The 18,357-nt window shown below is 37.7% G+C and overlaps 1 protein-coding gene across 1 annotated transcript in view; it reads left to right on the top strand.

The window, feature by feature from the left end:
• The window catches only part of NR3C1 (nuclear receptor subfamily 3 group C member 1), a 113,673-nt gene that overhangs the window by 62,887 nt on the left and 32,429 nt on the right, over window positions 1–18,357 (top strand). The window contains exon 3 of the mRNA XM_068981179.1: window positions 18,120–18,283. Coding sequence (XP_068837280.1) covers window positions 18,120–18,283 — 164 coding nt within the window. The remainder of the gene's footprint in view (window positions 1–18,119; window positions 18,284–18,357) is intronic.

Raw genomic sequence — 18,357 nt, 5'->3', positions numbered from 1 at the left:
ATATATGAATGCAATTTAATGAATAATTATAAAGCTAGCCCTTGTATAAATGCTAGCCAGGGAAAGAAGCAGAACACTGCCAACACCTTGGAAACCTGCAGCGTGAATGACCTTCCAAGATTACAGTCCCACGTTACTCCCTGCCCCCAGAGGTAACCAGTCTCCACACACTTAATGATAATTACATTCTTGCTTACCTTACTGTTACTGCTAAGTCACTTCAGTCGTGTCCAACTCTGTGTGACCCCATAGATGGCAGCCCACCAGGCTCCCCCGTCTCTGGGATTCTCCAGGCAAGAACACTGGAGTGGGTTGCCATCTCCTTCTCCAAAAGAAACTATAGAAAGAAAGAAAGTCGCTCAGTTGTGTCTGACTCTTTGCAACCCCATGGACTATAGCCTACCAGGCTCCCCCATTCATAGAATTTTCCAGGCAAGACTACTGGAGTGGGTTGCCATTTCCTTACACACACACTCTGTTAAACAATATAACTTAGTTTGCGTGTTGCTTAACTTTAATGAATAGAATAACATTACATGTATTATTTTGTGTTGTTTCTTTCACTCTACATTGTATAATTCATCCATGTTGTTATATTTAGCTTGTAGTCCATTGGTGTTTAGAATTGTACCACTGTTTATACATCTGTTCCATTTTTATGAACATTTGAGTAGTTTCTAGTCTTGCTTTACTACCAAAAAATGCTGTTGTCAGCATTGTTATACATTTTACTGTATATACACATTAATTTCTTGGTATATGTCAAGAAGTGCAGTTGTTGGGTCTTAGGATATTCTTGTCTTCATCCTTACTGAGTAATGCCAAACTGTCTTTAAAAGTGATGGTCCAGTTGAACACAGTTCCTTCTTATCATTTAACATTTGCCAATCTGGTAGGTATGTGATGGTATTTCATAATGATTCTACTTTCTATCTCCCTGATTACTAACAACAGCTGATAAAATGTTGGAAGTCCTATTTTATAAAGTATCTGTATACATTTTTGCCCATTTTTTTTCTAGCAGGTTTTCTCTCCTTTTATTTGAAACTCAGATTTGCCTAAATTTGTAAATATTCTCAGAGTACAAGTGGATCCGGTGTTTTTCCTTAGATTTTAGCCTAAGTCCTGTATTATTTTGTCACCTCATTCATGCTGTTAAGATGATTTTTCAAAAATGTTTTTTATCCAGCAGTTTGTTTTTGTCAGGCAAATTGGCCCCATAACCTGGCCTGCCATTTCTATAAAAAGAAACCTGTATGTGTTCTTCAACTGACTTTGCACCAATCTTCCTGATTTTGACCCTACCTTTATCCCAAGTTTCTGAGCCTTTTGGAATTTCTGTCATATTAATCAGGTAGCTTCTTAGCTTTCCCCACTGGTAACTTAACAGACCCCAGACACCCAAATCCAATATAAAATGTTGCTGGTATTATCTCTTCTCTTTTCCCTTCAGTGTTTCTGTGATAGTAGGTTAATACAAAAGTAATGGTGGTTTGGCATTGTTGAACTTTGCCATTTGATATTGGAATACATTCTTAAGTAAACATGGTTATGTTATTTATACATTATTTTAATTCACATTTCTCACTTTATGCATTTTTGCTAATGACTTACTACTTGCTGTTTATATTTATTTTAGACTAGGGAAATAATGTTAGACAAAAAGCAAATTTGAGCAGCTTTTTAATTCAAGTTCAAAATGGGTCATAAGCAGCAGAGACAGCTTGCAACATCAACACCATATTTGGCCCAGGGACTGCTAACTAACACACAGTGCAGTTGGTGGTTCAAGCAGTTTTGCAAAGGAGATGAGAGCCTTGAAGATGAGCATAGTGGCCAGCCATCAGAAGTTGACAGTGACTAACCGAGAAGAACGTTGAAGCTGATCCCCTTAACAACTATGCAAGAAGTTGCCAAAGAACTCAATGTCAACCATTCTATGCTCGTTTGGCATTTGAAGCAAATTGGAAAGGTGAAAAAACTCAGTAAGCTGGTATCTCATGAACTGATCACAAATCAAAAAAACTAATCGTTTTGAAGTGTCTTCTCATTCTGTGCAACATCAATGAACCATTTATTGATCAGATTAGTGATATGCAACGAAAAGTGGATTTTATACAACTGGTGATGACCGCCTCAGTGGCTGGACCAAGAAAAAGCTCCAAAGCATTTAACACAACCAAAATTACACCAAAAAAGGGTCATGGTCACTCACTGTTAGGCAGTCTGCTACCTATCTGATCCACTACAGCTTTCTGAATCCCAGTGAAACCATTACATCTGAGAAGTATGCTCAGCAAATCGATAAGATGCACTGAAAACTACAACGCCTGCAGCCAGCACTGGTTAACAGAATGGGCTCATTTCTTTTCCACAGCAACACCCAACTACACATTGCACAACCAGTGCTTCAAAAATTGAATGAATTGGGCTACGGAGATTTTGCCTCATGTGCCGTATTCCTGACCTCTCTCCAACCTCACTTTTTCAAGCATCTCAACAGCCTTTTGCAGGGAGAACACTTCTACAACCAGCAGGAGGCAGAAAATGCTGTCCAAAGAGTTCGTTGAATCCTGAAGCATGGATTTTTATGCTACAGGAATAAACAAATGTATTTCTCTTAGACAAAAATGTATTGATGGCTTCTATTTTGATTAATAAAAATGTGTTTGAGTCTAGTTTTAATGATTTAAAATTCAGGTCTGAAACTGCAATTGCTTTTTCACCAACCTAGATATAACAAAATATTATTTCTTTTGTCTTTATTCTTAGAGGTTTATGCCTTTTAAAACAAATATTATTTTCATTTTACTGGGCTCAAGAGGGAGCTGAAATAAAAGCTTGTGTTAAAAATTCTGTCTTTAAATCAGAACTTTATCTGGCTGATCATCTTATTTTCAAGCTCACAGACACTTCAAATAATAATATGGCTGAAAGAAGTATCAAGTGAGCAACATTATGGGATCTGATCATCATAAACTTTACTATCAGACTTGAACAGTTTTAAAATTGGGGCTTTATAGATATATCCTCATTGGACTAAGTGTTAAATACTTAATGACACTCTTCTAAATCAAGAGAAGACAAATACCCTAGTAGAGGAATCGGCAGGGATGGTTACTTGACAGTGAACCAGATTTGTTTTCTATTAGGAGTGGATGTGGGGACATGCCTGTGCCTGCTTTCCTGGCATGAGGGAGGGTAGGCAGTTTTACACGTGTGTAAAGCCCTACAATTATCCAGTCTTTCCTTGCCCTTCAAAGTATTTAAATTAAGTATATAATCAAAGATGTTTGCAAAGGTTTATGCAGTGGTGTTTATTGGTCATTCTTTCTTTTTTCACTATTACAATGAGGGAATGGCTAAGTTAAACTTCGCAACTGTCAAAGAACCATGTGATGAAATATGTCTATTGACATATAGGATGTTTCCTCAAAAATGTTAAATAATTAGCAACAAATGAACCATGCCTCACATATAAAATCTGAGCTATTTATAATGTTATCTCCGAAATAAATAAGGATTTGTATGGAAGTATTTGCTGGGTTTTCTCTAACAAAAACTTAAGATGGCTTTTTTCTAATTTAAACTTTCTAGTGTTTTCCAAATTTGGTAACTGAATATCATTTTTACAGTTTTAAAAAGTATCTTCCAGTTTAGCTTTAGTTGGCAAGTTAATGTTTGTTTATTATACATTTCTAAATGAATGTAAAGCAATAACCTTGGGGTAGATTATAGATTAGATATAAAGAAAGGAACTAGGCAAAAATAGTCTGGGCTTTTTGTGAATGGACACCGTAACAAGTTTTTCTGGTGTGGGGATCATAGTTACATGGAGTTTATTCAGTTTTCCTTTCCCACATGAATGAAACATGGGGCAAGTCCACACCTAGAACTGCCTTAGCATGTAACACTCTACTGCACAGGATGTTTATTTGTTGATGCTAGCAGGTAGAGAACCAATTTTTTTTTTTTCTATTTGAAATGAGAGCTTCAAGTCCACAAGTAGACTTGAAGTCAGCCAGTCATTTTTTAGCTACCCACTGCAGTGGCAACCAAGTGTGAGCCTTTCATATCCTTTATCCTATAACTATCATTTTTTTCAGGCTTCTACTACATTTCAGAAATAAAATTCTTTCCTTCATATTACTCTTTTTGGACACTGTGAGAAAAATTAAAATTTCAAACAAAGTTGTCAGATCTGCACTGGTATTCTGATTCCTGGATACAGAACTAGCTGCTTACATAAATAAGAACTCAGTTTTAAAACACTCTCTGATGGCTGACTATTCATATTCTCTTAAGGAAGGGTTAGTTAAAAGAACAGTTTTTGTAATGCTTGTGTGAAGATCAAAGTTGTGTTAAAATGTTTAAGATAATTCTGTGAGAATACGGTGTTGGTTGTGTTTTTAAATCTTCTGCAAATTATTTTACGAAAAGAATTAATTACTGAATCATAATTACATCTCAAATTCAGAGCTTGCATACTGCAAGATTCCTACCACAGTAGCTACCATTTATTTTTTCTCAAAAAAGTGCCGCTCATGCCCTTGAAATTTTTATACTCCTAGGATTATCCCCAAAACGTAAGGCAAAAATCATGTCATCACTTGCTTTCAAAGTTTCTTTTCCATTCCCATAAGGTCTCTGAAATGTTAGCAGACACCGTTTTAGAAGAAATGGAAGTTACTTCTATAACATTCTAAACTGAACTGCAATAATCTACAGAAAACAAATCAAAGCTTGCTTGTTCTTTAGTGCTAAATTCAGCAAAGTGAAACTACACGATAGCCAATGTTGCTTATCACTGTTATTTATAAAATTCTACTGAAAAAATCTGTATATAGACAAACACTGAAGTCACAGTACATATGCATGATATGCAGTGCCACAGTAGATTATATTTTCAGTATGTTTTGATTATGTTTAATTTTATAATTTACCAAAGTGAAGGCAAAGTGAAAGTCGCTCAGTCGTGCCCAGCTCTGCGACTCCATGGACTATACAGTCCATGGAATTCTCCAGGCCAGAATACTGGAGTGGGTAGCCTTTCCCTTCTCCAGTAATTTACCAAAGGATCTTACTAAAGTTAAGGAAAGTACTGAATTTTTAAACAACTCACATATGTTTTCAAAATACAGTCAGACTTTTTAACAACTCACATATGTTTTCAAAATAGAGTCAGACTTTTTAATCTATGTCTGGAGAATGCATGGCAAATAGATAATAAATGAGTATGGGTGGGAGTTAATAATTCTAGATTGATGGTAACTATTACTTTGGGCATCACTTGACCTTAGTTTCATAACATCCTATTATTACTATAATGTACAAATTTAATCTATACTGTATGTGCTAAAAAGGACATACTGTATGTGCTAAAAAATCTAAAAAGCAGTAGACTTTTAAAATAAATGAAAACACATTGAAATAATATTTTATATTAGAATTTAGATTCAAGTTTTACTTTGCCTCTCAGAAGTAGTACTTTTTATTTTATATTGAAGTGTAGTTGGTTAACAACATTGTATTTCATGTGTACACCAAAGTGATTCAGTTATATATGTATCTATTTCAAATTCTTTTCACATTTAGGTTATTACATAGTATTGAGCAGAGTTCCCCTGTGCTGTACAGTAGGCCCTTCTTGGTTATATTTTAAATATAACAGTATGTACATGTCAATCCCAAACTCCCAATCTATCCCTTCTCCCCACCCTTCCCCCCCACTCCTTGTAACCATAAGTTTCTTCTCTAAGTACATGAGTCTGTTTCTGTTTGTAAATAAGCATATTTGTATCTTTAAAAGATTCCAACTATAAGCAATACCATAGGATGTTTGTCTTTCTCTGACTTGACTTAGTATGATTATCTCTGGGTCTGTCCAAGTTGCTGAACATGACATTATTCATTCTCTTAGTGACTGAGGTGTGTTCCACGTCATCTTTATCCATTCATCCATCAGTGGACATTTGGGTGGCTTTCGTGCCTTAGCTGTTGCAAGCAGCTCTGCAGTGGACATTGGGCTGCATGTATCCTTTTGAGCTCTTTGCTTCTCCAGATATACGCCCAGGAGGGGACTGCTGCAGCCTATGGTAGCTCTAGTGTTAGCTTCCTAAAGAAATTCCATACTATTCTTCATAGTGGCTGTGCCAATTTACATTTCCACCAGCAGTGTAGGAGGGTTCCCTTTTCTCCATTCCCTCTCCAGCACTTACTGTTAGCAGACTTTTTGATGGCCATTCTGACAGTGTGAAGTTTTGATTTGGATTTCCCATTCAATAGTGATGTTGAGTATCTTTTTCATGTGCCTCTTGGCCATGTGTATGTCTTCTTCTGGGAAATACCTATTTAGGTCTTCTACCCATTTTTAAAAAAATATTAAGCCCCATGAGCTATTAAATTTTGGAGATTAATCCCTTGTCAGTCACATTGCTTGCAAATACTATCTTTCATCCTCTGAGTGGCCTTTTCATTTTGTTTACGGCTATGCAAAAGCTTTTCAGTTTAATTAGGTCTGATTTATTTTTGTTTTTATTTCCATTACTCTAGGAGATGATCAAAAAAGATATCGCTGTGATTTATGTTGAAGACTGTTCTGCCTGTGTTTTCCTCTAAGAGTCTTCATAGTACCCAATCTTACATTTAGGTCTTTAACCCATTTTGACTTTATTTTTCTGTATGTCGTTAGAGAATGTTCTAGTTTCTTTCTTTTTTTTTTTTTTAAATGTAGCTGTCCCATTGCCCAAACACTACTTAGTGAAGAGACTGACTTTCTCCATTGTATAGTCTTGCCTCTCTAGTCATAATCGATCAACTGAACACAGATGTGCGGGTTTTCTGTCCTGTACCATGATCTGTATTTCTTTTTGTGCCAATACTGGTTTGGTGATTGTACCTTTGTACCACCTATTCCTCCAGCTATGTTTTTCTTTCTCAAGATTGCTTTGGCTACTCAGGGTCTTTTGTGTCTCCATACAGATTTTAAGATTTTTTGGTTCTAGTTCTGTGAAAAATGCCACTGGTAATTTGATAGAGATTGCACTGAATCTGCAGATCGCCTCGGGTGGTACAGCTGTTTTTGACAATATTGAGTCTTCCAATCTAAGACCACAGTGTCTCTTTCCATTTGTGTCATCTAATTCCTTTTATCAGCATCTTATGGTTTTCAGAGTATAGGTCTTTTGCTTCCTGAGGTAATTTTATTCCTAGGAGTTTTATTTTTTGTTTCTTTAATTTGTTATTCTGATCTTTTATTGTTAGTGTATAGAAATACAGATTCCTGTGTATTTTGTATAAAAGGGTACTGTAGTTCTCTAACTAGCTCTGTTTTAGTTTCTGAGTTTTTAACTTTCTGTCTCTACACGGTGAGATTGGTGACATCTACTTTCAGATATTGATGAGGATTATAGAGTATTTCAAGTGTTACATAATCCAGTTGAATATAAAATTCTGCCACCTCAGCACTTTAAAAGTAAATAACTACAGTTTTTTGGCTCTAACAGTTCACCTGTGTAGTCAGCAGACATAAATCTTCGATCTGTAAAATTGTTAGTGTGAGTAGACAGCTCCTTTCTAACTAAGGCTAAAGTGTTATGCATTTTTCAGAAGAATACAGAAATTAGTCACATCACTATATATTCCCAACTGAAAACTTTGGTGGAGCAGTATATTTTAGAAAAATTAAATGCATTTCAAAAAATTCTATGGTCTAATATGGTAGTTGCATAATTGCTACAAAGCTCCTCTAAGGGCAAAAATGATATTTTGAGTATGCAAAATAGTAATTTCTATTTTTGTATTTTTGATACAAGGTCTCCATGTTATTAACTCAGTATTTAATGGCTAGTGTGACATTGTCTTAATAGTATAGAAGTTACTATGCTAATTTAAGATTTCAGTTAGTATAATAAGAATCTGAAGGAAAAATAGAAGTGACCAGCATAGTTTCATATCTTTTAATTATAGATAATTTCTACTTCAGTATGATACCAAGCATAATCAGAAGAGGGAAAAACAAATTATTTTTATATTTACCTTTATCAAGACTCTGATATCTGATGACTCCTACACTCTTTTAAGAATTCTATCAAGCTGAACAGATGTTACCCTGCAGGTCCCTGCCAGATAACACAGTGATGAGAATAAGGAACATGGATTTTGGAATCAGATGGTGCCGAATTCAAATTCAATTCCAGATTGTGCTAATGTAACTTTGGGCAGGCACATGGCTTAATTTCTATATTCTGGTTTGTAAAATGGACTAGAAGTAAGGATTATTTGATATAATCCATTTATTAAAGTACCTAGCCGTCGATCTTGGCTTGTAGAACTAAGAAATCAGTGGGTGTCAAATTTTACTATGACTGTGAAGGAAGTGTTTTGTTCCACCTATCAGAAAACCTTCCCAGTCTTAAATTTTTCATCTAACTGCATGCATTGCAAACATCCTTAGAAGAGGAAGGAAGAAAGGAATAAGTAACCATTACATCATTGCAGAGACTACTTTCTTATCTCTGATAGTTTAAAGGAATAATTAAAGTATTTACTATATGGTAAGAACATCAGTAAACTTGTCCCTAGAAGACGAAGAAAGGGATGTTTAGCGATGTACGTACCATACATTAGATACACATCGAACCAATCTAAAGGAATAATTAAAGTATTTAAGAACTAGCGTGTGAAGTGAGGGCATCATTACCAAAACCTGAGGAAAATACATAGAAGTAAGGAAGTTCTCATACTAATTCAAGAATCTCAGAATTGAAGAATCAAGTCTTGGCTTTTTGACTAAGGAAAGTTGAAAGTCCCTCAGGCATGTCCAACTCTTTGTGACCCCATGGACTGAATTCTCCAGGCCAGAATACTGGAGTGGGTAGCCATTCCCTTCTCCAAGGGATCTTCCCAACCCAGGGATTGAACCCAGGTGTCCTGCATTGCAGGTGGATTTTTACCAGCTGAGCCACCAGGGATTGAAGAAAGCAAGGGATTATGTGGCTTTAGACCAAGTTCAAGTTGGTGTTAAAGGTTTTTTTTCCTTCCTTCATAGACTCAGCTGTTTTGCCTTTTGTTTGCATTTACAAACATCTTGGGAGTTACTGTGCTAAAACTGTAGAGTATGAGATAAACATTAGTTTGACTACATTTTCAAATGATCCATAGACTGTCATACAGTTCTAAGGCAGTTGTTTTTACCTGTTGACCTGCTCTGGCAAGGCTTATTTGGGCAAAAATCTTTTGCAGATCACGTGTGGAAGAAGGCACAGGACATTTGCATCCTTTTGCTGTACATCACTGAGACATCACACCTTAGCCCTTAAAAGCAGAAGGCAGTTTATTCCTCAATTTGAAAACCTAGCTCTACCTCAGATTCTCAGGTAGTCATGAGGTGGAATACTGGTGAAGAATGCTGATTTCGGTATCAGAGAGACAGGCATTTGAATCCTGTCTATGTTAGTTACTGTGTCACAGATAAGGAAACATGCAGAGAAGCTGACTTGCCTACTGTAAAACATGAAAACAGTACCCACTTCGTAGGTTTGTGGAGAAGATTAAAGGGGTTAAAGAAAGGGCTTGCACAGCAGCTTCTAGTAGTAGTGAGGTGATACCTGTATTCTGGGTGCAATCTTATAAACATCTAACATGTGAGTTGCCTCAAGTTCTTCTGCAGAACATATAAAGATGTAATATATAAGCTAAATACAATAACATACTGGACACAGTACAAGATGCTGGTGATATAAGAGACCTAGACATGGACCCTAACTAAAAGGAATTGTTGACTGAAAAATATTAATACATCAGAATGTGTCGTGTGTAAAGTGCTACATGGCAGTGTAGAGGAATGGTTTGTGTAGCGGAAAGGGAAGATATATAATGAGGAAAGAAAGAGGAACCAGATTGAAGACCACATTGGGCTTGTACTGCTTACATGGAAGAGCCTTGGAGACTTAACCACGATGCAAAGACTGAGTTTTAGCATCGTGGGAGAGAGGAAGGAAAAGCAGCCAGAGCCAGGAGGCCTACTTAGTGTAAATCATTGCAGTGGTTAAGGCAGGGGGTGAGGGAAGACATGTATGAAGAAGGAGGCAGAGTGGATAGAAAGGGAAACGTACATGATACAGTGTAATAGAGAATAATGAACAGGATGCATTAAAGGGACTGGAATTGGGAACAAAGTACTGTTACTAAGTATAGTGAGAAGAATTCAACTCTGAGAAAGTAATAAGGTATTTAGAAATATTGTTGTAGTTGAGGTGGAAATGAACAGCGTTTTTGTTTCTGTCAAGTATTTCACAGCTCTATATTACAAATTTCAGGAAATAATCAAAATTTCAGAATCCAAAAATTAAATAATATACTTCAAACTAATGTAAAATGAAATAAAATACAATCAATGCCATTCTAAATCAAAGTACAAACCTAAAATAGACCACAGTTGATGAAATCTACAAAGTAGACATAGATGACTAAAACCAAGGAGGACTCCCAAAATCTAATAAGTGAAGGTACAAAATACAAGATGTAGGTACAAGCCCAAATTCAAGCTTCCAGTGGAATTACCAATAATTACAGTAACAGCAGCATCCAGCAGGAAGACTTGACTCTGAAGTTACCTACTGAATAGCACTGTAGGAAGATAAGGTATTACCACTCTACTCCCTAAAAATAAAACCAAGTAAAACTATAAATATATTGGTTTATGAGAAAAAAACAAGTCTTGAAAGGACATTTTAAAAAATCAATCAAAGTAAGATCCAAGCTCAAAAGCACTCCACAGCCACTGCTTTCAGCCCTAGATACACACACACATGAAGAAAGCAGTGAGTGTAACATTGTCTCAAACCTGTTAGTGCCTTAGTTGAAGACGTCACATTTATAATTCTGCATGTACCAAGTCATAGGTATTATCCTTATGTGCTCTTAAGAAGCAAGAAAGCCTCAGAACAAAATCAGGTCTTCATTCGACAAATAACCACGTAATGAAGAAAGTTTTCCCTTGCAGTTCTTACTGCTTACTCTTGGTCTTAATGTTCTGTTACTAGAACATCATTACTCCTCCTTGGAACGCATGGCCCTCAGTGCAAGCCTAAGCAAACAGAACTGAAAACATGAAACAATATTTCTTCTGTTAGGAACTAAGTTGTGCAGCACAATCACTCAACCGCAGACTGATCCTTCTAAAGAAAAACACAAGAAAACATGTTACAAGTTTAAGAAAGAAGCGTAGATAAGGTGACATATTCTCTCTTCATGTAAGTAAATATGCAGGTCAAAAGAAGCCTTTCACAGACCCAAGGGTATTCTCCCCTACTTCCTACCCCTGCCTCAGGATATATGGACAACTTCTTTGGAGTTTTTTGATTCAGCACCTCTATTTTTACAGACAAGGAAACCGAGTGCAGAGGTCTTAAATGACACATCATTGGTGTCTCAGATCTGAAAAAAGACATCTCCTCCATCACACATCCTTTACTGAAGATGCTCCTGAACATTACAGTAGAGGTTTACAGTACAGACTTTGTTAATCACCTCCATAAGATGAGTAAGTACAGATGATGCAAAGGTGGAGGAAACTGTCTTAATATGCACCTGAAGTTAAAACCAATAGAAACTTCTGTCAACTAGTGCAAAAGCAGATTAATTAGTCTTTCTTTGGCTTGCTAAATAAGATAAAATGCACTCTGCTAAAACCATTTAACAGAAATACTGTGAAGGCCTTCCCCCAGAGTATTTTTCTATTTGATTTGAAAACTATCCCATAGCTTATTATCAAACAACTCAGTAATCCTTTAGCTAATGCAGGGATAAATGGGCAGTCAGAAAATATAATCACTTGGTGTGTGCAGCTGAGTATTTACATTTTATCTAATGAACAAAGATAAGAAAAGTGCAGGCAACAGTAATGTGTAAAAACTACCTCTTAGTGCTAGAGCTAAAGGGAAAAATAAAATTACTCACTCTAGCTAATCCCTAGACCTGTATAGTCCCCTGGCTTCAGGTCTGTTTTGAATCTCGTTTTGGACTTGTCTTGAATCTAAGAATATTTGCAGCTGCCTCGGTAGGGGTGTTGCTCTACTTTAAAACGTAGTTTAGAAAGTTTTACAGTAAGTTTCTGGTCCTTGGTGAATTTTCTTTTTCTCCACTTTATATGTTGCTTCAAGATTTATAGCAAAGATTTCTTAATCCTCAGCACTACTGACATTGAAGCTGGATAATTCTTTGTTGTGGAAGACTGTCTGCTCTGCGGTATGGGAGGTTTAGCAGCATCCTATCCTCTTCTCACAATGCCAGTAGCACATCCCAAGTTGTGACAACCAAAAATGTCCCCAGACTAACCAAATATCTCTTGGAAAGTAAAATTGCTCCCAATTGAGAAGTTTCTGGAGAATTTAACCCTCCCCTGGCTCACAGGCAACATTCTTCAAAGCACTTCTCATTCCCTGGGATCCTCCGGAAGGGAAAGAGGAGTTGAGGGAAGGAGGAAAAAAGAGTTAATGCCTAAGTGCTAAGGAAAAACATACTGTTTGATTATCATCAAGTGTGTACCAATATAGTTCAAATATATAATCTACCTAAAAATTCCTGAAATGGTACTAATAAGGGAACAGAGTCAGGGGTTAAGTCAGCTAGCCACTGTCACACAGCTGTTACAGTGCTATCTGTCTCTATATCCTAGTTCTATCTCTTGCAGAAGTACTACTTCGACACCAAAGCACCCAAAGTAATTCTGCTCCTCCTACCTAGATCAAAGTTTCTAAGTCCACTATCATCTCAGTAACACATTGTCATGTATGAGACGACTTCCATATATGATAAGACGTCAGGAATCATCTGCTGAGTAAAAGGGTGTAATCTGCTTGCACATTTTACCTGTTCTTCAAGGTGTGTGAGGAACTTTCATAATCCATCCATGGTCCTCCTCTCGTTAACTGCTTTTTTCTGCAAGACAATAGAAAAACCTGCTTTATACTTACTTTGTGTCTCTCAAATGTAAACTCAGTGACCTCAAGAACAGTAATGTCCAGTATACCCTCCATTCTGAGTGGAGAGAGCATTCAAATATTCATTTGAAACAGCAGGTTTTGTTATCTTGGCTCCTCACTTAAAGCGCTCTGGATACAGTCAGTTCATAATGGAATCTCTTGGCATCTTCAGAATGTTTGGCACAGCTGTAAACACACACTAAGCAAGGACTAAGACATTTTAGCTTTCCTATTCAGAATGAGTGTGATATACACTGTTATTATGTTGAGCTTTTTATTTCTGTCATGTATCCTTATTAAAATATGGTGATTTCATATGGTTTTCCTTTTGAGTTTTAACCATTTTCTTGAACCCTAGTCTTTTAAAGCAGTATCATAGGGTCGTGTTTACAGTTGAAGACCATTTTGCGTTCATCCATTTCTCCCAGTGGTGTTCACTATAGGCCATCTTGGTGCTCATATTTGTGTGACAAAAACTGGTTTTTCTCCACTGATGTTTGTGGTATGCTTGGCAACTTTCCATGCACTCGATTCTTACCTGATGTAGCCTAGAATAACTGCCTGAAGGGATGCCAAAAGCCTGACTTAAGTTGCAGATTCTTAGTTGCAGTTCGACCAATCCATTTGTTCATTGAGTTTTAATTTTCCTTTTTGTCATCTCTAGCTCAGAGTTGACTGGCCTGAATGTACTCTGCATATGCTCTAATTATAACTGATAATTTGGGAATACTGTCCTAGATTTTAGACTTAATACTACTTACATAATACTTACACCAAGCTTTCTCATAAAATCTCCAGTTTTCCTGAGAAAGAATGAGCATTTATCGAGTGCCTGCTAGATGGAGGAATTGTACACTAGACTTGGAGTGTGTTCTCTCATTTTCATGACACACAGACACAGATGATTTCCTTCCACTGTACTCCTGAGAAAAGAGAGGCTCATGGTAGTAGATACCTACCCAAGGTCACACAAGGTCTGAAATGGTAGAACTCAGATCTGAAACATGTCAGTTTGACCACAAACAGGCTCCATCATCAACCTCTGACAGCTGAGTGACCTCATCTAGAGCTGATGGCATCCTTTTCACAGGGTCGTTGAGAGGATGGATGAGACTGTATTCATGCAAGTGTTTCAAAACTATTAAATACTACACCTAAGTACTGTGAAAACATTTTTAGTATATACTAGTGTGTGCATGGGAGAAGGCAATGGCACCACACTCCAGTACTCTTGCCTGGAAAATCCCATGGATGGAGGAGCCTGGTAGGCTGCAGTCCATGGGGTCGCTAAGAGTTGGACACGACTGAGCAACTTCACTTTGACTTTTTCACTTTCATGCATTGGAGAAGGAAATGGCAACCCATTCCAGTATTCTTGCCTAGAGAATCCCAGGGACGGGGGAGCCTGGTGGGCTGCCATGGGGTTGCACAGGGTCAGACATGACTACAGTGACTTAGCAGCAGCAGCAGCAGCAGTGTGTGCATACATATCATGTACATATATATATACACACTATATATATGTATATATAACTGGCTGAGGAAACAGTACAGAATTAACATTTGAAATCAATAAATATTGCACTTATTTTCCATAAACTAAATATACAAACAACTGTTTGGTCCCTAAAAATAGATGTCAGGTGACAGAGATTGGCTGAACTGGAGTAGGAGCATCTTCAGAACAAAACCCAGACAAGTTTTTGCTTCCCTAACACCTTGCTCTGCTCACTCACTCCAAGACCTTCCTACTTCTCTGAAAAACTCTGGCCCACAGCAGCTCCACTACCTTAGTCACAAGTTTTCATTAATTCTGTGCCACACCTACAGCAGAGTTATTTCAGGTGATTTTCCTCCATGTAGGCTTTCAATATGCACTCAGTCCATTCTCCCAAATCTAGCTGGGATCAATACCTTGTGATACAGAAGCATCCAGAAATTCTCCTTAACAATGCTGAGAGAAAAATATGAAACCCTGGGGCCTATTCCCAGAGCTGGGCTGGTAGGAATGCTTTCTATTCACTAAGCCTCTAGATAAACATAGGGTTGGCTAAGTCCAGTATGCTTTATTTGAGGACAGAATTTAGGAGGACCTTTGGAGTTCGTCAGCACCGAAATCTGATTATATTCTTTGCAGTCAAAGATGGAGAAGCTCTATACAGTCAGCAAAAAGACTGGGAGCTGACTGTGGCTCAGATCATGAACTCCTTATTGCCAAATTCACACTTAAATTGAAGAAAGTAGGGAAAACCCACTAGACCATTCAGGTATGACCTACATCAAATCCCTTATGATTATACAGTGGAAGTGAGGAATAGATTTAAGGGCCTAGATCTGATAAATGGAGTGTCTGATGAACTATGGACAGAGGTTCGCAACACTGTACAGGAGACAGGGATCAAGACCATCCCCATGGAAAACAAATGCGAAAAAGCAAAAAGGCTATCTGGGGAGGCCTTACAAATAGCTGTGAAAAGAAGCAAAGCGAGAAGCAAAGGAGAAAAGGAAAAATATAAGCATCTGAATGCAGAGTTCCAAAGAATAGCAAGGAGAGATAAGAAAGCCTTCCTCAGCGATCAGTGAGAGAAATAGAGGAAAACAACATAATGGGAAAGACTAGAGATCTCTTCAAGAAAATTAGAGATACCAATGGAACATTTCATGTAAAGATGGGCTTAGTAAAGGACCAAAACGGTATGGACCTAACAGAAGCAGAAGATATTAAGACGACGTGGCAAGAATACACAGAAGAACTGTACAAAACAGATCTTCACGACCCAGATAATCACGATGGTGTGATCACTCACCTAGAGCCAGACATCCTGGAATGTGAAGTCGAGTGGGCCTTAGGAAGCATCACTACCAACAAAGCTAGTGGAAGTGATGGAATTCGTTGAGCTATTTCAAATCCTGAAATATGATGCTGTGAAAGTACTGCACTCAATATGCCAGCAAATTTGGAAAACTCAGCAGTGGCCACAGGACTGGAAAAGAAAGGCAATGCCAAAGAAAGGTAATGCCAAGGAATGCTCAAACTACTGCACAGTTGCACTCATCTCACACACTAGTAAAGTAATGCTCAAAATTCTCCAAGCCAGGCTTCAGCAATACGTGAACCGTGAACTTCCAGATGTTCAAGCTGGTTTTAGAAAAGGCAGAGGAACCAGAGATCAAATTGCCAACATCCGCTGGATCATGGAAAAAGCAAGAGAGTTCCAGAAAAACATCTATTTCTGCTTTATTGACTATAACAAAGCCTTTGACTGTGTGGATCACAATAAACTGTGGAAAATTCTGAAAGAGATGGAAATACCAGACCACCTGACCTGCCTCTTGAGAAACCTGTATGCAGGTCAGGAAGCAACAGTTAGAACTGGACATGGAACAACAGACTGGTTCCAAATAGGAAAAGGAGTACGTCAAGGCTGTATATTGTCACCCTGCCTATTTAACTTATATGCAGAGTACATCATGAAAAACGCTGGGCTGGAAGAAGCCCAAGCTGGAATCCAGATTGCCGGGAGAAATATCAATAACCTCAGATATGCAGATGATACCACCCTTATGGCAGAAAGTGAAGAGGAACTCAAAAGCCTCTTGATGAAAGTGAAAGTGGAGAGTGAAAAAGTTGGCTTAAAGCTCAACATTCAAAAAACTAATATTTTGGCATCTAGTCCCATCACTTCAATGGGAAATAGATGGGGAAACAGTGAAAACAGTGGCAGACTATTTTTTTGGGCTCCAAAATCACTGCAGATGGTGACCACAGCCATGAAATTTGAAAGACGCTTACTCCTTAGAAGGAAAATCATGACCAACCTAGATAGCATATTAAAAAGCAGAGACATTACTTTGCCAATAAAGGTCTGTCTAGTCAAGGCTATGATTTTTCCAGTGGTCACATATGGATGTGAGAGTTGGACTGTGAGGAAAGCTGAGCACCGAAGAACTGATGCTTTTGAAGTGTGGTGTTGGAGAAGACTCTTGAGAGTCCCTTGGACTGCAAGGAGATCCAACCAGTCCGTTCTAAAGGAGATCAGTCCTGGATGTTCTTTGGAAGGACTGATGCTAAAGCTGAAACTCCAATACTTTGGCCACCTCATACGAAGAGTTGACTCATTGGAAAAGACTCTGAGGCTGTGAGGGATTGAGGGCAGGAGGAGAAGGGGACAGCAGAGGATGAGATGGCTGGATGGCATCACCGACTCTATGGAAATGAGTTTGAGTGAACTCCAGGAGTTGGTGATGGACAGGGAGACCTGGCATGCTGCGATTCATGGTGTCACAAAGCGTTGGACATGACTGAGCGACTGAACTTGGAGTTTATCAGCCTAGTTGCTTAAAGTAACAAATTATTATTTTACGATTAACTTTTTAAACTTTTATTCCTAAAAGAGAACAAAAAGATGTTACTTAATATAATTTCTAACCATGTTGACAACCCAATTTCTTAAGTTAGTTTGTTCTGTGAATTAGTTTAAGCATGTTTATAATTAAGATTTAATCATGTTATTAGTTGTATTAATAAAGAGACCACTAACACTCAATCAAAGTTTATTCCTAAATATTATCTCTTTTAGAGAATAGGCAGATTAAGAATACTGCAGAGAGAAATTTCTTATATAGGTGGAATCTTCGGGAGGAAGATGGGTAATACTATATCTCTTGATCATGGTGGTAATTACACAATTATTCCTTTAAAGATGATTGTAAACAGATGCTAAGCAACTAAAAATTATATCTAAGCAAAGCACAATCTCACCATTCTTCTTAAAGGATGTTTTTTTGTTTTGTTTTGTTTTTTGCCATGCTGCGTGACTTGTGGGATTTCAGTTTTGACCAGGGATTGAACCTGGGATTGTGGAAATGAAAATGCCAAATCCTAACCACTAGACCTCCAGGGAACTTTTAAGGGATACTTAAAAATAAATGACCTCACTCTTGAGTGTAGAAGAATAAAACATTATTTGACTACGTCTAGGTAGGATTTTTTTAATGCTTGCCAGTATTTGAAATACATACGTTTAGTGTGAACATGTTTACTGTGGAGTGAAAAGGTAAGAGAACTGTATTTTGATACTTCCCTGACAGTCATGATAATTAAATCCTAACACTACTTTCTTCCTTCTCTAGCCCTGGAATGAGACCAGACGTAAGCTCTCCTCCATCCAGTTCCTCAGCAGCTACGGGACCACCTCCCAAACTCTGCCTAGTCTGCTCTGATGAAGCTTCGGGATGTCATTATGGGGTCTTGACTTGTGGAAGCTGTAAAGTATTCTTCAAAAGAGCAGTGGAAGGTAGTGTGTGTTTTGAAGAGTTTTATTTTTCCTCTATTTGGTTCCTTTTTCTCAGACTGGATTCTGTATGCAAA

This window comes from Capricornis sumatraensis, chromosome 9 (genome assembly GCF_032405125.1).
Source record: "Capricornis sumatraensis isolate serow.1 chromosome 9, serow.2, whole genome shotgun sequence".
Lineage (NCBI taxonomy): Eukaryota > Metazoa > Chordata > Mammalia > Artiodactyla > Bovidae > Capricornis > Capricornis sumatraensis.
The sequence above is the reverse complement of the archived record's forward strand: the minus strand, read 5'-3'. Positions and strand labels throughout refer to the sequence as shown.